The sequence below is a fragment of the Podarcis filfolensis genome (assembly GCF_964270895.1).
Source record: "Podarcis filfolensis genome assembly, chromosome: 3".
Taxonomy (NCBI): domain Eukaryota; kingdom Metazoa; phylum Chordata; class Lepidosauria; order Squamata; family Lacertidae; genus Podarcis; species Podarcis filfolensis.
In genome coordinates, this window is record NC_139606.1 from 13,440,258 (window position 1) to 13,462,819 (window position 22,562).

At 44.5% G+C, this 22,562-nt stretch overlaps 1 protein-coding gene across 3 annotated transcripts; it reads left to right on the plus strand.

Moving 5' to 3' along the window:
• Positions 1 to 2,921: 2,921 nt before the first annotated feature.
• Positions 2,922 to 22,306, plus strand: LOC310759583 (uncharacterized protein). 3 transcript variants are annotated; one of them, XM_083606864.1, is made up of 3 exons: positions 2,922 to 3,480; positions 18,878 to 18,994; positions 21,059 to 21,251. In XM_083606864.1, exons 1-3 carry the CDS (start codon positions 3,117 to 3,119, stop codon positions 21,196 to 21,198), a joined length of 621 nt encoding a protein of 206 aa, XP_083462990.1. In that variant the 5' UTR covers positions 2,922 to 3,116; the 3' UTR covers positions 21,199 to 21,251. The 3 variants fall into 3 exon arrangements, with proteins under 3 accessions (XP_083462990.1, XP_083462992.1, XP_083462991.1); XM_083606865.1 differs by lacking the exon at positions 21,059 to 21,251 and adding an exon at positions 21,279 to 22,306 and having other exon boundaries at positions 2,932 to 3,480; XM_083606866.1 differs by lacking the exons at positions 18,878 to 18,994; positions 21,059 to 21,251 and adding an exon at positions 4,888 to 5,479 and having other exon boundaries at positions 2,927 to 3,480.
• Positions 22,307 to 22,562: the final 256 nt, after the last annotated feature.

Sequence of the window (22,562 nt, forward strand, 5' to 3'; positions counted from 1 at the left end):
TTGGATGGAGGGGAGATTGTAGTCTCCGCCTGCCCCTCCACACACTGGGGTATACCTTTAAAGGGATCTGAAGAAGAGAAGAGAAGAAGAGTTTGGATTTGATATCCCGCTTTATCACTACCCTAAGGAGTCTCAAAGTGGCTAACATTCTCCTTTCCCTTCCTCCCCCACAACAAGCATTCTGTGAGCTGTGTGGGGCTGAGAGACTTCAGAGAAGTGTGACTAGCCCAAGGTCACCCAGCAGCTGCATGTGGAGGAGCAGGGAATCGAACCCAGTTTACCAGATTACAAGTCTACCGCTCTTAACCACTACACCACACTGGCTCATCTGAGGGGAGTGGCCATGTCTGTGTGCCCAGGGGGAGCAGGGCTGAAGGCACTCCCCCCAGATGGCAGTCCTTGCGAGGGTCACCCTATTGGATGTAAGTCTTAGGAACCCCCACCTGGATTGACCACGCGTCAATTCTGGCAGGCGGGCTGGAAGTATTTTGATTGCCCCATGCCCAAGCCAAAGCTCTTTCATCTGTATTCAATAAAGTTGTGGCCTGTTTTTACCCCAAACCATTCTTATTGGTCTCTTATTTATATGGGTTGGGGTATGGGGAGCCCGCTGCCTAGCCCTGCAATGTTCACTGAGGGTTGCTCAGTCACCAGCCTAGAGTGCCAGCTTCTCACACCAAGAGGCCACCTGCCCAAGGCTGGCATGGGTGGGTTTTTTTTAATTAAAAGAAATTACAGTGGAGGAAAGAATCGGAGGACGCCTTGCAACATGTAATTGGAGCCTTCCCATCATGTAATAAAAACTATCTTAATTAATCTGGCTGGAGGTTTCCAAACCAATATTGTGTGTGCGATCGCAAATGCCTGCTCCTGGGCTTGGCAAGATTTTGGCATTGGTGGAGGAGCGGGAGGCATTAGCTAAGTCGCTAGCGCCGATATCCGTAAACTTCCCATGGCTTGATTCTGAGGATGACTGTTAGCGCAGAAATTGAGAGCATCAGCTGCACAGAAGTCCTCAAGCCACTTCTTTCTGGGAACCTCCTGTTCTGCTCATCTCAGGGGTGCCAGGTGTCTGCCGGCTCCTCGGGCTTCAGGAACGTTGCTGTAGCAATGTTTCGTTCATTTCAGGCAGGGCTGGCCCACCCATGAGGAAAGGTGAGGCAACTGCCTCAGGTGGCAGGATCCACAGGGGCAGCAGGTCTGGCCTCCAAGGAATGCCTTGCCTGCATAGGGAAGAAATGGCGAGGGCTGCCCTCTGGGCTCTGTACCCACCTGCCATGATTCAGAGTGGGCCCATTTCCCCCTTGTGGCAGCCGTTGAATCCCACTCCAACCGTTGCGTAAGAGTGAAGTGGCAAGTCAGAAGCAGGCTTGAGTCTGCAAAGCTTGTGCCATGATGCATTTGTTGGTTGTTGCCTTTATATTTATGGCATGTGGGTGGTGCTGTGGTCTAAATCACTGAGCCTCTTGGGCTTGCCACTCAGAAGGTGGCAGTTCGAATCCCTGTCGCGTGAGCTCCTGTTGCTCTGTCCCAGCTCCTGCCAACCTAGCAGCTCAAAAGCACGCCAGTGCAAGTAGATAAATAGGTATCACTGTGGCGGGAAGATAAACGGCGTTTCCATGTGCTCTGGTTTCCGTCACAGTGTCCCATTGCGCCAAAAGCGGTTTAGTCATGCTGGTCACATGACCCAGAAAGCTGCCTGTGGACAAACGCATTTCCCTCGGCCTGAAAGCGAGATGAGTGCCGCAACCCCATAGTCACCTTTGACTGGACTTAACCATCCAGGGGTCTTTTAACATTTAAACTTTTACCTGCAGTATGTCATTTTGCTCATTTTAGACAGTAGTGGCCAATAGATGGTGCTGTTGTTGTATTTAAATGTTTCAGCAAGAGATATGATCTTTTGAGTATTCAAAAAAAGCAATTTGGCTTTAAAAAAATTTGCTCTATATATTTTGCAGGAATAACAATAAGCAGTGTTTTTTTCTTAAAGAAAATGTCTAGGGGTACTCTCTTTTTCCTACTCATATTGAATTACTCCCCTCAATGAGGCCAAACTTAGATTCACAAAATGTTTAGGGGTATACATATCCCTGCCCCCCCCCCCCGAAAAAAAAGCATTAACAGTAAGAGTCAATCAGTAAGAACATAAAAAAACACTTTGTTTTTCTTGGTTATGATTGAATATAGTGTTGGAATCCATCTGTTTTGAGAGTGTACATTTGGGGGATAAAGTCAAACCATTGGAGAGTTACAGGCTGTGCTCTTTTTTTTTTTCCAGGGGATACTCAAAGGTTCGGGAGCCAAAACATTCAACTCACAAGGCGTTTGAGATCCAAGGTACGACTGTATTACAAGAGAAAAAGGGAAATCTCTCTCTAGACTCCCTGAATTAGCTGACTGGAAAAGGCTTCTGAAAGAATCCCTTTCCAAATTGAGAGGCACCGTATTTTTTAGCAGAATACACACACACACACGTGCCAAAATACACAGTTCAGGTCTATTTATATATTTAGATTTATTTATAACAGTATATATTGCCTTCTTGTAAAGTATCAGAGCAGTGTCCTTTTTAATGAAGTACATTTTTCCAAATCAGAAAGTGACATGTTTTTGAGAAAGGCATTTGTAAAGAAGAAAGAAAGAAAGAAAGAAAGAAAGAAAGAAAGAAAGAAAGAAAGAAAGAAAGAACAAGGAGAGAGAAAGAGAGAGAGAAGGAAGGAAGGAAAGAAAGAAAGAAAGAAAGAAAGAAAGAAAGAAAGAAAGAAAAACTTTCCCAGTAATAAAGACAGATCATTGTTTCCCTTGTGGAAACAATTCTTGGACTTCAACCAAGCAAGTCATAAATACAGATCGCAGTGTAGCAATGTCAGACACGGCAAACCCTTCTGGCACTCTCTGCAGCGAGTGTGGTTTTGAAATGCTGTTTTGCAGCTATAGCTAGAAGGATGATTCACCCTCCCAGCAGGGCTGTGACTTGCTTTTGCATGTTTCAAGAGGCCAGCTAGCTTTATAATGACCTAATTGCATACAGTGCACCTCCCAGAAGGTTTCTCTGCAAACTTCTGAGCAAAGCAGCAGAGGTGTATATAAAACAAGAAAGTCCTTTCGGCACGATGGCGACAGGCTCCCACCAGCTGTTCCTCATGGCTGCAGACTTAACACTGGCTTCCGCCCTTTCCTTTGTCCTTTATGTGCTTGGCTGCCTTTTCCTTGCGAGCCTCTCCAGCTTGGTGATCTTCCACTTCTCCTTTGGGCTGCTGAAGAGAGCAAAGAGGAGAGCAAAGAGGAAAATCAGCCTGAAATGGAGAGCAATCCTGAGCCTGGTTTCTCGAAGCACCATCGGAGGGATGCTTGTGAAGAAATTAGACCGAGCAGGTTATGGGTTGCTGGAGGTCCACCGTTCCTCAGAGGGAGAAAGGACATCTGTGCTGAAGAAGGAAAGCTCCTCAAACACCAGGATGACACGACTCCCAGCGGGTAAGGAAAAGAACCAGGCAGTGATGCAGACCCTCGTTGAGAGCCCGCTCTCTCGGGAAGGTATTTCCTAAAGTAGCTTGGGTTGTTTATAATCTCAGGGCCTACTCAATCCCTTTGATTTTATAGGACTGCTTCTGGTTGAAGACAACAGCTTGTTTGGGCCTAGCTCTCCAGAATCCTCTCTTATTGTTTTCTCTGCCTTGGGACTTCTTTTGCTCCATACATAATCTATCATTATGTCCTCGTTGGTGTGCAGATTGAGACAGAGAATGCTATTGTGCATGAAAGCGGTATCCCATGCCATATTATATTACGTGTGAAAAGATGTAACCCAAGGCAAGGTGCATTATTATTATTATTATTATTATTATTATTATTATTAGTTGAATTTATATACCTCCTTATACTCGGGGGACTCAGGGCGGTTCACAGAATAAAATCAATATATAAAACCACAAAATACATAATAAAAATAGAAACAACAACCCAATAAAGGTAAAGGGACCCCTGACCATTAGGTCCAGTTGTGGCCAACTCTGGGGTTGCGGCACTCATCTTGCTTTATTGGCCGAGGGAGCCGGCGTACAGCTTCCGGGTCATGTGGCCAGCATGACTAAGCCACTTCTGGCGAACCAGAGCAGCGCATGGAAACGCCGTTTACCTTCCTGCCAGAGCGGTACCTATTTATCTACTTGCACTTTGACGTGCTTTCGAACTGCTAGGCTGGCAGGAGCTGGGATCGAGCAACGGGAGCTCACCCCGTCGCAGGGATTCAAACTGCTGACCTTCTAATTGGCAAGTCCTAGGCTCTGTGATTTAACCCACAGCGCCACCTGCATCCCCAACAACCCAATAGTCCCCCCCAAAAAAACCCTATATTTTAAAAGGGCATAGGATGTGCATCAGATTAACCAAAGGCCTGGTTAAAAAGGAATGTTTTTGCCTGGCGCCTAAAAGTGTACAACGAAGGCACCAGGAGAACTTCCCTGGGGAGAGCATTCCACAGATGGGGAGCCACTGCAGAGGAGGTGTTGCCACCCTCTGGACCTCTTGAAGAGGCACATGAAGAAGGGCCTCAGAAGATGATCTCAGGGTCTAGGTAGGTTCATATGGAAAGAGGCAGTCTTTGAAGTATTGTGGTCCTGAGCTGTGCATGAAAGTACATGGTGTCACCACTTGGCCGAAGCTAAGCCGGTCTGGGTTTGGTCAGTCCCTCGATTGTAGTGGAGGCCACTTGAGAACCCAAATCTAGTTCCAGAGTGGAATCCCTTGAGTTCCATAATGAAACCCTTTGAGTTCCCGAACAGCATCACCAGAGTTCAACGATGGGAGAAAGGTGGGATATTCATGAAATTCAAAGATACGTTTCTACAAGTTGGTCTGAATGTCTTCTCTGTCTTACCGCAGAATCTCCTGTGCCAAAGCACCACAAACAGATGCCGTTGAACCTTGCCTTCTCAATCTACCAGGAACCAGATCCTGCAACCTCTCTATAAGCAGAGGTGAACTAGTTTTCAGGCTAGGAGATGTAGCCCACCCTCAGCCTGTAAGTGTAAATTAGACTGTACCACCAACTCTGTATGGGAAGGAGTCCAAAGAAAGAGGAGGAGACAGGCAAAGAAGACCTTAAGCCTGCTCCAGGTGGACTGTCCCCTCCTACCTCCAGGCCATCTTCCACTAACTGCCTTGTAGAAAAAGGTGTCGAGAATTCAAGGGAGACAGGGAAAGCTAACACCAGGTGCCCATACCTGCTCCATTTGGACTGTCCTGACCTCATCATAGGGCCATTTAGCACCACCTGCCCTGAGAGAAGTATTCCAGGAGAAACATAAACCAAAGAAGGCATCACTCAAGCCCTTGAGAGAGAGAGAGACTGATGTGTTTGAGTCTAGATGTATCAATGTTTGCCTTCCGCTAGAGTGATGTCATGATGTCTAACTATTACTTTAAAATAATGATTGAGGTTTCGGAAATTTTAATTAAAAAAATAATGAATGTATTGCTCTTTAATTGCATTATTGTGTACCACCCGAGGACATTAAGTAGTGAAGCATAGTTTTCAAATTGAACAAATAAATAACGAAAGATGGGGGGGGGGGGAATTGCATGCAAAGAAGACCCCAGAAGCTGCCCCAGTTGGACTGGCAGGGCTACCTGCCATTAACTGCCCTGTGGGAAGGATCCCAGGGAAAAGAGTGTCAGGGGCTGGACTGAGGAGGAATGGTTGGGACCGCCCCCTTCTTCCTGCACATTCCCAAAAAGAGGAGGACAGTATAGATTTAGAACAGTGGTTTGCAGAAGGTCATAGTTCAGAGGCTGCAGAGAGGAGAAGCTGGGAAATACTGAGGGAGCAGCAGGAACAAGAAGCACCGGGGGGGGGGGAGAGAGAGAGACAGGTAACAGACTCAGTGTCTCTTGAAAGCATTCCTGACCCCCCCCTCCCAGAACCAGGTGTGCCTTGAGAGTAGTAGAACAGAAAGCTCAGAGGCAGAAAGCACTGATCAGCCAGCACAGGGGTGATGTAAAATAGGAGGGACTGAGGGTGTGGGACTTTACTTGGAGCAATGCCATTATCTACGAGAGACCGCATTCCTTCGTCTCTTTCTGTGAATATTGAAGAAACTACAGTCGTACCTTGGAAGTCGAACAGAATCTCTTCCAGAAGTCCATTTGACTTCGAAAACATTCAGAAACCAAGGTGCGGCTTTCTGATTGGCTGCAGGAAGCTCCTGCAGCCAGTTGGAAGCTGCAGAAGCCCCATTGGACGTTCGGCTTCCCCAAAAAAAGTTTAAAAAACGGAATACTCACTTCCGGGTTTTGACCGCTTGGGAGCCGAAATGTACGAGTACCAAGGTGTTTGACAACCAAGGTACAACTGTACTTGGTAAGAACTCTTCTGGTTTTTCTGCTTCTTGGCACCCCAAGGGAGAGAGATAGAATCCTCTGAAGCCTTGACAAAGAGGTTGGTACAGGAGGATGACATCAGATGCTCCTATCTTCCAAGTGGATTGTCCTTCCACCTGCCCACAGGGCCACCTGCCACCAGCTGCTATATGGGAAGGATCCTGATGACATGTTAGATTGGGATACCTTCTAGCATGATTTTATGAATGCATTTTAAAGTTACTTGTAAGCCTCTTTGAAGGAATTTGCACCCTGAAAGGTGGGATATGATATATGATATGATATGATATGATATGATATGATATGATATGATATGATGATATGATATTGTTGGTGCTGACCTTTAAAGCCCTAAACGGCCTCGGTCCAGTATACCTGAAGGAGCGTCTCCACCTCCATCGTTCTGCCCGGACACTGAGGTCCAGCGCCGAGGGCCTTCTAGCGATTCCCTCACTTCAAGAACCCAAGTTATAGGGAACCAGGCCGTCTCGTTAGTGGCACCTGCCCTGTGGAATGCCCTCCCACCAGATGTCAAAGAGAACAACAACTACCAGACTTTTAGAAGACATCTGAAGGCAGCCCTGTTTAGGGACGCTTTTAATGTTTAATAGGTTATTGTATTTTAGTGTTTTGTTGGAAGCCGCCCAGAGTGTCTGGGGCTGGGGAAACCCAGCCAGATTGGCGGGGTATAAATAAATTATTATTATTATTAGATATGATAGACAAACAAAATAACACGGGAGCATCTTGCTCCAATGTCGGTTGCCAGGTTAATTTACAATTCGGTGATTTTGGTTCATTTGCAGGCTTCCTTCCAGGTGCCATGATCAGCACATGATGCCTAATGTGTGTGAGCTGGGGAAACATTAAGACAGCGGCCTTTATGTGCTTGTGAAATGCCGAGATCTAGACAGGACAATGTAGGTGCCATCTGATAACATCGGCACAAACGTTTGAGCAGTTGAGAAACCCATGGCATCCATGGCAGCTCTGGGATTCATAAGACCAATTTAGATCATCATTGCAAACACAAACAAAGCTGAGTTTTTAGACCCTTTGAAAAACTGGTTGTATGTATCCACCTTTAATCTTCAACTGCTTTGAGTCCCTATTTGTCAGCCGGAGAAGAGAACAGAAATCTGTTTGCTCCATGTATTTGCCGCATGACTTCTTGTCCTCCTGTTCATGTCAACGTTCCCATATCCTGGTCCCATTGTCATTTCAATCTCACCTTGGCTCCTGGTTGTAGGAAATTAAAAGGCTTGGATTTTCTGAATGAGTTCTAATATTTTTTTAAAAAAGAGATTAGAACAGAATGGTTTCCAGGAGTGTTCTCTGATGGATTACAGTAGGAACTGGGTCAAGACCTGCTGAGGATCAGGAAATGTAAGACAGGATCACAGACCATTTGCTGACTTTGACACAAATGTTCAGTGAGTTTGAGGAAATGAGATCAGAATCACAAACGGCACACATTGTGCTCACTTCGTAGATTAGCGCATCACATGAAAATAGTTTTTCTTACTTATGTAAGATGAGGAAAAGCATACATACCCAAACAATTTCCAGGGGAGTTGAGAAGATGAAACTGCATATTTATAGTAGGATTGATTTTTGCATTTCAAAACGTGGTGTTTCACCATACAGATCCTCACCCAATTTAGCATTGTTTGGGTATGAACAGAGCAGTGATTTTAGTGGTGATGATGGCAAGGGATCAGTTCCAGGTTTCCAGAAAATTGAGAATTTTTATTCCGGCTGATTTTCACCTTGTATCGTGCTTCTGGACTGCAGAATCAAAACTTGTGAGAAGCTTGTTTTTAATCTTTCCAAAAGATTTAATCTTTCCCTCTTTTTCAAAGCAGGGAAGCAAGATTACTGGTTACAGGGGAGGGAGGGGAAACCTGGAAATGCACTCTTATGAATTGCAGCGATCAAGCAATTTGTATCTACCAGTCGTAGGACCAAAGGGGGCTGCTTCATACTATATTTGCTTGAATCTAATGCTCACCTTTTTTGGCCAAATTACGTTGCAAAAAACAAGGTATGCATTAGATTCATTGGCACATTTACATTTGCTGGCAAATACTTTTGGGGTTTCAAGGTTCTGAAAATTGAGGTGCACGTTAGATTTGATGGCGCATTGGACCTGAGTGAACGCGGCATTTGTTCATCTATTCCAATATTGTCTGCCCCAGCCCTCCACCAGCCTGGTGCCTAGCAGATGTTTTAAATTATAATTCCCACCATCCCTGACCATGCTGCATCCAAAGCATCTGAAGGGCACCAGCTTGCAGAAGGTTGGTGTAACTGAAAAGCAGCAGCTCTCCATGTCTCAGGCAGGAACAGAGTCTCAGGCACCTCTGTGGTCTCTGGTGCCCATTCTGGGAGCCCGACAGTAGGTGGCACTAGGGCTAATGGGGACAAAATTAGAATTTGTTGGCTCTGCCTGCCTCCTGATGAATTCTACAAGGGCTAACACTAAGGAGGAGGAAGCTGACAGTCTGGGCCACCATAGGACTGGTTGTCTACAAAGAGGCAGGTGGAAGCTAGCTAAGGACAGTGGCCCCTTCACCCAAATGGACCAGCTACCTTTAAAAAAAAAATATGGGAGAAGCCAGGAATTGAACCTAGAACCTTATGCGTGCCAAGAAGATGATCCGCCTGTGAGCTACAGTTCACCCCATACTGGGTATTTCTGACCAGGAGAGCTTGTTTGAAGGGGGGGGGAGTGCTTTAGAAGAGTTGTCATATCTTCCAATATGTTTGTTTTCCTCTACAGAGGGTTGGAGACTGTGGACAGATTGTAGCTTTTGCAGAGAGTTGCAGGCAGTATTGTAATGCGATACACTTTCTCTGTAGTCTTTGGCCGTGACCTCTGTTCAAACTAGTTTTGCAAGTTCCCCCGGAGTGTGTCAAAATCTCGCCCCCAAGAATGTGGCCGGTGCTGTTTGCAACAGAAGTGTCTACAGTTTGCTGCAACCTCGAGCAGAACCCCCGCCGCCACTTTGCATCCTGTTCGCTGCCGCTGTTAGGAGAGGGTTAGATTTCTCTTGCTAAAGGTCTGAACTGAACAGAGAGCTGTTGAAAGTACTCCAAGGGCCACAGGCTGTCCACCAGTGAGAGCCAGTGTGGTGTAATGGTTAAGAGCGGTGGACTCGTAATCTGGTGAACCGGCTTCGCTTCCCCACTCCTCCACACGCAGCTGCTGGGTGACCTTGGGCCAGTCACACTTCTCTGAAGTTTCTCAGCCCCACTCACCTCACAGAGTGTTTGTTGTTGGGGAGGAAGGGAAAGGAGAATGTTAGCCGCTTTGAGACTCCTTCGGGTAGTGATAAAGCGGGATATCAAATCCAAACTCTTCTTCTTCTTCTTCCACCTGTACTGTTTGGAAATAATTGTCAGGATACAGCTAGTGAAACAAGGGTTCACCAGCCACCTATAATTTCAGGCCAGATTTCCTGATGCAAATCAGACCAAGTTCAGCAGCACACACCGTCTTTTCGCACCAACTCTGTGTCCGGTTGTCTTTTCAACATTCAACTTTTGAATGCCTCTTTAGCATGTCTGAGAGATGAGCTCTTCTCTGTAATCCACCTCCTACTCCCCCCACTTTCCCCCCTCCTTTGCTCTTTTCTGTTTGAGCATTTTCACCATGATGCTTGCACCGGCGGCATGAAAATGTATTTCCTATGCATTGACCCACTTGCATAGCAAATCAAAGCCTTAATTTACAGGGCGGGTAGAGAGAAAGTGTTCTGACTGATACTCTCTGATCATTTGGTTTTTTGACATTCAGGGTCAGGGGACTAGAGTTTGCTTGCAAAAGACTGACTGAATATATTTGACGTCAGGTAATAAAATCCTAATTTCTGCCAGCAACTCGTTGAAAAGTTTTGATGAAAGACTTTGGAAGTAGTCACACATAAAACTGTCACACACAAACGTCGTGTTAGTCTTTAAGGTGTGACAAATCTCTTAATGTTTGCAGTAACTGACTAACATGGATACCCTTCTAGCGTGGGTGGCGCTGTGGTCTAAACCACTGAGCCTCTTGGGCTTGCCGATCAAAAGGCTGGTGGTTCAAATCCCCATTACGGGGTGAGCGCCCGTCGCTCTGTCCCAGCTCCTGCCAACCTAGCAGTTTGAAAGCACACCAGTGCAAGTAGATAAATAGGTACCACTGCGACGGGAAGGTAAATGGGGTTTCCATGCGCTCTAGCTTCCATCACGGTGTCCCATTGTGCCAGAAGCAGTTCAGTCCTGCTGGCCACATGACCCAGAAAGCTGTCTGTGAACAAGCGCTGGCTCCCTCGGCCTGAAAGCAAGATGAGCGTCGCAACCCCATAGTTGCCTTTCACTGGACTTAACCATCCAGGGGTCCTTTACCTTTTTACCTTGCCTTCTAGCATATAATGCCTTATACCAAGTCAGGAAAGCCACAGAGTCAATGGGCCGTCTACCACTTTCTAATTTTGATGCATTTAGGAACTGGTTCCTGCACTGACACTTGCAGGGAGCAGTAAATCTAATTTGGGGTACTTCTGCGGTTAAATTACTTTGGACGATTTACATCAAGATATATATCTCTCTATATATTTTAAACAAACACTTCGGGGGCCAGGGGGTTATTTTCACCTGCCATACGGGAGCTGGTTTCAATGAAGCAATGAAACGAGATACAATACGGAGATTTTGTCGACCACAATACATTAACAGCTCCTCTATACAGTCTTCTCAGCATCACAAGGAAATTAGCATTTTCGGTCTATTAAGTATTTTTTTTTTGCTACCTCCCAAGTCTATTATAGATCTGTGAAAGGTAAACTGCAGTTTCCATGATTCTTTTATTTTGGGGAGGTCTTTAATGCATCATGTGGATGAAGCCAGTGACGTAAGTGAAATAGACTCACCACACATGTGAAATAGTCTATTTCACTTATGTCACTGCCTGCATCCACACGATGTATTAAAGACTTACCCAAAATAAAAGAATCATGGAAACTGTTGTTTACCTTTCACAGATCTATAATTCCCAGCACCTTTAACAAACTACAGTCCTCTGATACGTAGGGTGTCTACTCAGCATTCATGTACTATTATCATACTACAGGACCATGATTACCTCTTTTATTGTTTGCAGGGCTTATTGACTTTAGCTGCCAGTTTTGTGCAACTGGATCCTCTGCTTTGTGTTTGCATATTGTACCAAGCCATGTCATTGGTCCATTAGCCCAATGAATGGCAATGAGAGTCTGTTCTTTTTTCTTTCTTTCTTTTACAAAACTGAAGATGCCATGGAGACTTTCTGTGTTAGAAGCACAATCTGCCACTGAGCTATGTGAGTCTTCCTTTAAAAACTGGGATTCAGCTGTCTCCTGGTGAGAGAATGAAGCTGGATCAGGGAGGAATACTGGGGCACTAAGCCAGGACTGGTCTTCAACCTTTTGCTATCTTCTATGTAGGGATTCCTACATAGATCATGGCCACTGGTCCCATCACCTCCTGGAAAATAGAAGGGGAAGAAATGGAGGCAGTGAGAGATGTTACTTTCTTGGGCTCCATGATCTCTGCAGATGGTGAAAGCAGTCACAAAATTAAAACACACCTGCTTTTTGGGAGAAAAGCAATGGAAAACCTAGACAGCATCTTAAAAAGCAGAGACATCGCCTTGCCGACAAAGGCCCGTATAGTTAAAGCTATGGTTTTCCCAGTAGTGATGCATGGAAGTGAGAGCTAGACCATAAAGAAGGCTGATCACCAAAGAATTGATGCTTTTGAATTATGGTGCTGGAGGAGACTCTTGAGAGTCCCGTGGAATGCAAGAAGATCAAACCTATTCATTCTGAAGGAAATCAGCCCTGAGTGCTCACTGGAAGGATAGATTGTGAAGCTGAGGCTCCAATACTTTGGCCACCTCATGAGAAGAGAAGACTCCCTGGAAAAGACCCTGATGTTGGGAAAGATGGAGGGCACAAGGAGAAGGGGACGACAGAGGACAAGATGGTTGGACAGTGTTCTTGAAGCTACCAGCATGAGTTTGGCCAAACTGCGGGAGGCAGTGGAAGACAGGAGTGCCTGGCGTGCTCTGGTCCATGGGGTCACGAAGAGTCGGATACGACTAAATGACTAAACAACAACAACAACATGTAGGGATTCGGGAACTGATCCAAGATGGGACATGATTCCTGACATTTTCATAGTTGGGTCAATGCATCTTCTCTTGCCACAGCAGCACCAAATGACAACAGGCACAAGAATCCTGCCCTCTGCTGACTCGGACAACCCTATCAAGGCATCTCTTTAATATTTACCCCACAGTCAGTGGTGCCACAAGCAACCTAAGTCCAACTCCTCAAAAGATTCCATCAATGGTGTCTCCGAAAAATTTTACACATCACTTGGGAAGACAGGAGAACTAGTATCAGTGTACTGGAAGAAGCAAAGATCACCAGTGTTGAAGCAATGATTCTTCAACTTCAACTTGGTTGGACTGGTCATGTTGTGTGGATGCCTGATGATCGTCTTCCAAAGCAACTACTCTACTCCCAACTTAAAAATGGAAAGCGTAAGACATAAAGTTTAATAAAGAATGGAATAAATTTATGACATACATGGAAAAAGAGGTAAAAAATCTAAAAATCACAGTAGGTGTGACGTAACACTTGTGACGTAAAGAGTCTTTTGAGGAAAAGAAACTGCAGATAAAAAATCATATAATATATTCTGAAACCGAGATGAAGGGAAGTCAATTAATGTTGTGTGTTATTTAGTTATTTAGTTAATGTAAGTTAGTTAGTTGGTGTTTTATGTTAGGTGATGTTTTTTCTTTTGTTCTTTTTATTATTATTATTTCTTTTATTTATGTACTCCTTTTTTGTATGTGTTATGTATGTTTATTTCTTCACTTGTTTTAATGTTGGATGTAGCAAAATGAATTAAAACCAAAAAAAAAAAAAAAATGGAAAGCGTAATGCTGGTGGTCAACAAAAGAAGTTTAAAGACTGTCTCAAGGCAAATCTTTAAAAATGTAGCATAAATGCTGACAACTGGAAAACACTGGCCTGCAAGCGCTCCAGTTGGAGAACAGCTTTGACCAAAGGTGTCATGGGTTTTGAAGACACTCGAACTCAGGACGCAAGGGAGAAACATACTAAGAGGAAGGCATGCTTGACAAATCCACACCGTGACCAACTCCTGTCTGGAAACCAATGTCCCCACTGTGGAAGGATGTGTGGATCCAGAATTGGCCTCCACAGTCACTTACGGACTCATTGTTAAAACTTTGCTTATGGAAGACAATCTTACTCGGTTACGAGTGATTGCCAAAGAAGAATAAGAATCCACTCTTACAGTCCCCAGCTCACTTCCCCTCTTCTATGCGCATTTGGTAGTATCAGAAGGGAAGCGTACTCTTATATTTGTAAATAGCCATTTCCAGGACTGGACTTGGGGGTCAGCATCATTTGGTACCTGTTGAGGCTGGTGCCCTAGTAGAAGGTACCCCCTGCCAATCCCTGGAGTCTCCTGCCCCTGATGCTCCCCTTCTTTTCTGTGGCTGCCTGTTCACTTGTCCCATCAATACCGAACCTTGTGCCCACCAGATGCTATGGGACTCCTACTCCCATCATCCCTGGCCATTGGCCACGCTGGGATTTGTAGTCCAACAAAATCTTCAGGATGCTACATTGGCTTTCCCTGACCTACCTTCTCTGAGTGAGGAAGCAGGGAAAAGAGAAGTCCTTTTCACACCCCTTGCCTCTCTGTCTCTTACTCTAGGAGGTGGTCCAGAGTGGCCACAGCTGCAGAGGCCAATGAACACATGGTGGCAACAGAAAAGAAGAGGAAGAGAATGCATTCCTTACGGGTTGGAGTTCTTCCCAAAACCTAGAACTGCTCTGCTTCTTCTACATGCCATTATCCCTCTTGCTCACTCTTCTAGGCTTAAATACCTAGAGTGCTGTTTTTTTGCTCCAGTTCCTCTGAAGTCACCCACTCAGGAAAAAGTCACCTCTCAGTCTCAAGTATTCCTACTTCATGATAGTTTATTTCAGGGATGGGGAACCTGATGCCTCCAACTCCCATCAGCCCTAGCAAGCATGGCCAATGATGGGACTTGTAGTCAAGGAATACCTTGATGTCCATGGTTTTCCCCACCCCTGGTGCACGACTCTAATTCAGGAGTCATTCCTCTAGCCACCACTCACTCAATCCTTCTGAATGAGACTCAACGAGACTGGACTTTAAGATCAGCTTCTAATGCCCCGCTCTTTGATCTGTTGATACCAGTTGGCAGCTTGTCAGATACCAAGAGACAGGAATTTTTCTGGGGTGGCTCTGAATTTCCTCCCATGCCTGGCTCCATCACTGTTGCTTTTTGCAAAAGAAACCTTAAGGCCCCCTTTTTTTTTTTTTGCTGAATCCTCCTTTTATAAATTGCTGTCCCATGTGATAACAGTTATGCTGCTCATTTTTAAGAGGAGTATAACGCAGGTTTAATTTGATGGTTTTATATTGCATGTTGTTGCTTCTTTGGGCATTTTGCTTGCGAGGGCAGCAGTTTAGAAATCTTTTATGAAATAAAGTATTGGTTGCCGTCCTGCCTGGAAGCTAGATGTGAAACAGACCAAGTTGCAAAAGCATCCCTTCCAACAGGTGTGGGAGAGCTATTCTCTATATCTGAAATCTGGGATGCAGCTTTTGTCACACCTAACACGTCAGCCTAACAGAAGCTGCGGGGGGCAGGGGCGCATAGCAACCGAGATGTGACTGCTTTGTCTCCATACACTTAAGACGATTACAAACGCTGCTCAGTTAGTGTGGATTTTTTAATTGCAGCCTGATGCTCCAACCCGGCTTTTAATTATAAACCTCTGCCCTAGAACCGGTTATTAATTGCAGTGCTCAATCTAAGAAGATGTGAAGTTGCTACACTATTATTGTTGCCTCCTCAAAAGCACAGGCCCTCTCAGCAACTTTTTAGAAACCCAAACTTCTATAGCAGAGATGGGGAACATGTGGCTCTCATATCTTGTCAGTCTCCAAGCGCTCTTCAGGCCCAGCCAGTGTGTTGGCAAGCAGAGATGATGGGAATTACAGCTCAGCGACATCTAGAGAACCACATTTTACCATACCCTGCCCTATTGAAACAGAAGCATTTATTGAAGGCAGCCATCTTGACACTGCATTCATATGTCTCAGAATAGGCGGTGAAGTGGTTTTTAAGTGGTTCATTTCAGAAAAGGTTTGCTAGTGTGAAGTCCGGGCTACCGCTTTAGAAGTTCATGGGAGACCCTGAAAACTGTTTTATTCTAAAGTTATGCAGGTATTTCTTCTAAGAAAGAACTCAAGGGGGGGGGGGGAGTCCCAGGTCAGTCTCCCATTCATATACCAACCAGAACCAAACCAGCTCAGCTTCAGCAAGGTTCCCACATTGTGTGTTGCCAGACCATCCTTAGGCTCATGGATTCGCTGCAACTGATAGGAGGTTTCTGTGGCCCCAGACAGTAAAAAGGAATGCCCTTCTTTCACGACGGTCAGCTCCCGTCTGTTTGGGGACCTGGCATTTTTTTCCCTTTATTTTTTTTCCAAAGTTTTTATTCATTTTATAACACAAATAAAGAACACAAACAGAAAAACAAAGAATACAAACAAATTCTTGTCTTATCCTTATTTTTCTAAACATTGTTAGGGGGGCTTCCCCAAGTCCCACCTATCTGATTTTCACTTTACTTCATCTTTAGCAGTTTACATATATCATAATTTCTAACCATTTTTTTTATCACACTTACTTTAACCATAAAAAATCACATCTTATCACTTACAAATAATACTATTTTAAAATACACTACCTTCCACTTCTAACCCTACAGCCTATATCCACTTCCAAAGCTATTCTAAGATTTAAATATTAACATATTTTTTTTTCAAATATTCCTTAAACTTCTTCCAATCTTCTTCTACCATCTCTTCTCTCTGGTCTCGGAGTCTCCCGGTCAGTTCGGCAAGTTCCATCATCTTCATCTGCCATTCTTTGATAGTTGGTAAATCTTGTTTCTTCCAATTCTTCACTAGCAATGGGACCTGGCATTTTCAGCACACATTGACTCATCCTTTGGGCCTTCATGCTGAACTCGGGAACCATAAAGGTCTGAACTAGACCCAGTGTATGTGGGAAGATGCGCGTTCCTATCCTTCATCGCTAGAATGTGTGGACATCCCATGAATCTGAATGTTGGGAGACTCAGAACACATATAGTGAAACTTGTTCCTGCAGGACTCTACAATTCTATGATTCTGTGATCTAGTAGACGATTGCAAAAAAAAATTAAAATATTTTTAAACTAACATTTGTTAACCCTGAATGGGGCTTACCGGGTATTTATGGGATGCACGTGGCACTGTGGTCCAAACCACTGAGCCTCTTGGGTTTGCCAATCAGAAGGTCAGCAGTTTAAATCCCCATGACGGGGTGAGCTCCCATTGCTCTGTCCCAGCTTCTGCCAACCTAGCAGTTCGAAAGCACACCAGTGCAAGTAGATAAATAGGTACCACTGTGGTGGGAAGGTAAACAGTGTTTCCATGTGCTCTGGTTTCTGTCACGGTGTTCCATTGCGCCAGAAGCAGTTTAGTCATGCTGACCACATGACCTGGAAAGCTGTCTGTGGACAAACGCCGTCTACCTCAGCCTGAAAGCGAGATGAGCACCGCAACCCCATAGTCGCCTTTGACTGGACTTAACTGTCCAGGGGTCCTTCACCTTTACCTTTTTGCTTGGCTGGGGCTAGTGGGAGCTGTGTTCAAAACACCTGGAGGGCACCAGGTTGGTGAAGGCTGATATAAAATGTCTCACCAGAGGAAGATTTTAGTTCCAGGTACATGAACCCAAAGCACTGATCTCGGAGCTTACTTCCTAAGCTTATTTTTCCCACCGCCACTTGAAAGGCTGAAGACAATTTCTATAGCAGAGGTGTTTCAACTGTTTACCAAACCACCGAAAACATTTTGTACTGTTTGCCGTACACCAGGTTGATAAATGAACACTTATACCTACAACCCCATGAATGCTCACCTGGGAGTAAGCACCAACAAGCACAATGAGACTTACTGTAGTGTAAAAGTGGGTAAATATGAGCTGCAAGCCAGGCCTCTGAGGAAGTAACCAGATGGATTAAGTTAAACAGGAGGATAATGAACAACCGTTCAAACAGCAAACACAATAAATAAAGGGAAACAAACACAGCCAATTCTATCCAGCCACTGTTCCTCCTTCACAGGCAAATAAGAACCCTCATATTTAAAGTTAAGCATGAAATCTGAGGTCCCAACCAAAGAAGAATGGCAACTTAAGTTGACAGAATATGCTCAGCTTGCAGACTTAACATATAGAATAAGAGAGCAAGAAGAACATACGTTTAGAGAAGATTGGAAAACGTTTCTTGAATATATGGGAAATAACTGTGTACAGCTGAAAACGCTGGCAGCATTCAGATAAACTGAATAGTGTAAATAAGTTTTGATGGATGTAATAATAGAAAACTGAATGGTATAGTTTATGTAAAATATGTAAGTAAAGGTAAAGGGACCCCTGACCATTAGGTCCAGTTGTGGCCGACTCTGGGGTTGCGGCGCTCATCTCGCTTTATTGGCCGAGGGAGCCGGCATACAGCTTCCAGGTCATGTGGCCAGCATGACTAAGCAGCTTGTGGCGAACCAGAGCAGCGCACGGAAACGCCGTTTACCTTCCTTTATCTACTTGCACTCTGATGTGCTTTCAAACTGCTAGGTTGGCAGGAGCAGGGACCGAGCAACAGGAGCTCACCCCATCGCGGGGATTTGAACCGCTGACCTTCTGATCGGCAAGTCCTAGGCTCTGTGGTTTAACCCACAGCGCCACCCGCGTCCCACGTAAAATATGTAGGGCTATGTAAAATGAACCAAGAAAAGTCACTGATGTAAAAATGAGTACAGTGGTACCTCGGGTTAAGAACTTAATTCGTTCCGGAGGTCCGTTCCTAACCTGAAGCACCACTTTAGCTAATGGGGCCTCCCGCTGCCGCCGCGCCACCACTTCACGATTTCTGTTCTCATCCTGAAGCAAAGTTCTTAACCCGAGGTACTATTTCTGGGTTAGCGGAGTCTGTAACCTGAAGCGTATGTAACCTGAAGCGTCTGTAACCCGAGGTACCACTGTACTTTAAATTGTAAAACAGAAAATTTAATTAAAAATGTATTTATAAAGTTAAGCATGAAATCTGGCAGCAATTCCATCAGGACTAGGACTTTCCCCCAAACTCAGTAAAATAAGCACAAGGTTCCCAAATGCACCAAGCTGGCTTAGCACCTTTTATAGTAAATGAAGTACCTACATATTACCATTTAAAGCCCCACCACCAGCAGAGGAACAGTTTGAAGTCTGTACCCAGAAGGGAATGAGTTATGTTATGATATAGTTTAAAAGTTTGCATAATCAATAATATTTTAAATTTGGCAGGAATGCCTGGAGTGCTGAAGAATCCTGCTGTCACGTTCCAGGAAGAGGAGGCAGAGACACGAAATGAATATGAAGGGATGTCATCTCCTAAGCAGAAGAATGGTATTTTGACACCTGGTAAGAGGAGAATTAAGGTTTGGCCTTACAAAATGTCGTAGGGTATACAGCGGCTCATTTGAGTAGACATTTTGCTCCTCCAAATGATTGCAACCCAATCCTTTGCATGCCCCACTCCCAAAACACCAGATCAAATGGTACTCACTTCCAAGCAGTCCTATTTTTGTAGAAAAAGAGGTGCTGGAACTCACCATGAACACCTCCCTTGTTCTGCTAGAATGGCAATGCCAACCACCTGAGAGGTGCCAGAACCAGCAAGTTTCAGTTGGAAAAAAGTTGTGCTTCCAAGTCACTTCCGAGGATACAGAGAGTGTTAGGAGACTCCCATTTCCCCGTGGAGTTACAATTCTCTCTCTCTCTCTCTCTCTCTCTCTCTCAAATTTATTTATTTGGTGTGTTTTTTCAAATTAAAATTTTACAATCACATATCCAACATAAAAACAAGATTTCCAAAGAATCTCCTGGACTTCCCTCCTCCTCTTTGTGGGTCCTATTGTTAGTCCTTTCCTCCTGCATCTTTCATAATAATCCAAATCTTTTACATCTCCATTAGGTCCAAAATTCACCATTAAACTACAAGTGACATTCCAATCCCACTAATAATTTTAGCTGTTTAGACTGGTTTTTAAGAAAATAAATTTTCCCCATTCCTTATTAAAATTTTGATCTTCCTGATTTCTGAGTCTTCCAGTCATTTGTGCCATTTCGGCATAGTCCATCAACTTGATCTGCCATTCTTCTCTGGTCAGGACTTTACATTCTTTCCATCTCTGGGCTAGTAGCAATCGTGCAGCCGTAGTCGCATACATAAATAGTCTTTTCTGCTCCCTTGGGAGTTACAATTCTGAGTGGTTTAACGATCAATTGCTCTTCATGGGGAACTCTGGGAACCAGGGGTGCCAATTTGAATAAAATATTGGGGTGGGGGCAGGTAAGCCCCACCCTGCATAATCGATCACATGACATGGTACGCACACACCATTTGAACAGCAATGCCCAATGACTTTGGAGGGGGGCTGGCCCCCTCAAATATTTTCTTGGGGTAGCCAAAGACTCTTCGGCCCCTAGGAGTTGGCTCCTATGACGGGAACTGTAGTCCTACTGTGAGGGGAATTCACTCTTCCTAATAACTCAGCACCCTTAACAAACCTCAGCTCTCATAATTTCCTGGGGGAAGCCATGACTGTTTAAAGTGTTATCATAGTCAGTGCTTTTTTTTCTTTAAAAAAAAGTTTAGGGCTACTCTCAATTTCCTACTCATATGCGCTGTGGGTTAAACCACAGAGCCTAGGACTTGCCAATCAGAAGGTCGGCGGTTCGAATCCCCATGATGGGGTGAGCTCCCGTTGCTCGGTCCCTGCTCCTGCCAACCTAGCAGTTTGAAAGCATGTCAAAGTGCGGGAAGGTAAACGGCGTTTCCGTGCACTGCTCTGGTTCGCCAGAAGCAGCTTTGTCATGCTGGCCACATGACCCGGAAGCTGTACGCCGGCTCCCTCGGCCAATAAAGCGAGATGAGCGCCGCAACCCCAGAGTCGGTCACAACTGGACCTAATGGTCAGGGGTCCCTTTACCTTTACCTTTATTGAAATACTGCCCCTCAATGAGGCCAAACTTTGATTCACAAAATGTTTAGGGGTATGCGTACCCCTGCGTACCCCCAGAAAAAAGCACTCATAGTGCTTCAAATGTATGGGGCATATATGGCCAAAATCTTGTAGCCATTTATTGACTCAGGCTTGGTTTGTCTGACATTGTCCAACACTCTCTCCTTCGTGAATTGAGTCTTTCCCCATTTCTCCCTTTCTGCTGAATACTCACCTTTTTGGCCAAGTTATTTTAGCCTGCTGTAAACCCAGCTGTCTTATGAAACCCTTTGCCAGTTTTCCTTCCCACCATTCCCTACTCCCGGCCACCCAAAATTGGGCCAGGTGTTGAGATGTATGGAGAATATGACATTATTTGCTGTCCGGGAATGTGAGGGAAATGACTGAGGTGACACACAACGCTAACCAGGGCATTACCTTAGAGCAGACGTATGTTTTCTTCTTTTTCTCTCTTTTGCAGCTTTCTTTATTGCCCTCATTTGGCTTCCAGTGAAAATTGTGTGCCCATGTCTGAGGAAGAGAGGTTGCCTGCGGCGAGGGTGTACATTTCTGTGGGGGAAAACAACAAGATTTGCTCTGGGACTGAGTGAAAAGAATTGAAGGGAAGATGACAAACAGTGCTTGGTCTGGGCACCGCCTTTGAACCATCCATTTTGAATACTATTATAATTTTTTTGCAGCTGTCATCTTTGGCCTCCTTTGGACTCCAGTGACCACTGTTTTCTCACGCCTGAAGAACTGAAGTCCCCAGATGCTTACAACCCTCTCGAAATCTCAAGAGTGATGGGTGAAGCTGACTAGGCCTGTAACACAGAGAGACTGGTGGAGCTTGCTCAGCTTATGATGTGCAGATGCAGAATTTGAATGTGTGGAAACCATCCGTTGCAAATAGGGATGAGGAGAAAATTACCTCAGTTTGCATTTTCACCTGCAATTCCCGAAAGAAAATGCAGCTCTCCTCTGAAATTCTTTTATATTTATATATATTCATTTTATTAGTTTTCCAAATTATAACAAATTGATCCAAATCATTAAGATTTAATACAACTTTTTTTAAAAAAACATAGTTTTCCCGCTCCTGTTACAATCATGTGTCTGTTGCTTCCTGATGTTGCCACTTCATTCTTCTTCTTTAATCACCTTCTCATCCTTCTGTTAATTTTAATCCATTTTCAAAGCTGACCTTTCTTGTTCCCGTGCAATCAGCACCTTTGTTGTTTCGCAAACATATAGATATCCATTTCACGTGTGTAGTTCTTCCAGCACTCTGTTCCCAAACCTGGAGTGTAGAGATAATTTATTGCCACCGTCCTTTGTCCATTCACATTCCACTCCTTTGAAAACATTCCTTCAGTTGTTCAAGGAGTTGCTGGGCTATAAATAACTTCCTGACAAGATGCCTGCTCCGCCATTTATCTCTGCCATTAAAATTCTGAGGATTATTTTCCTCAGCCCACAGTTAAAAAACAAAGTCACATATATAAACTCCTGCCATTAGCCGTCCTTCGTCTTGCCAAATTCCTCTCTCCTCCACTCCTGGTCCAGTCTGAAGATGATCTGAATTGCGTCCATTTAACCTTGGTCGAAATTCACACTTCTCCAAATGTTGTGATGCTGTCCCACAGTGAAATAAATTGTGCATGAAGATGTGTATGTTGGGGAAAGGTGTACATAAAAATGCAGCTGTGAAAATAAAATATCAAATGCATATAGGGGAAATTGCTTGCCAAAATGCCGATATTAGTCTGAATGCCACACAAAAAGGTGTCTACTGAGAGAAATGTGCTGATGAATTTACACGGATATTTTTTCAAGGAAATGCAAACTGGTGAAGAAATGTGACAAACTGAATTTTCGATCAGAAAAACGGCAGACAGAGAGAAACTGAAATTGACAAGGTTCATCCCTCCATAATTCCAAAGGGAGAAACAGAGACTAGATTTACAACATAAATGGACCATTTA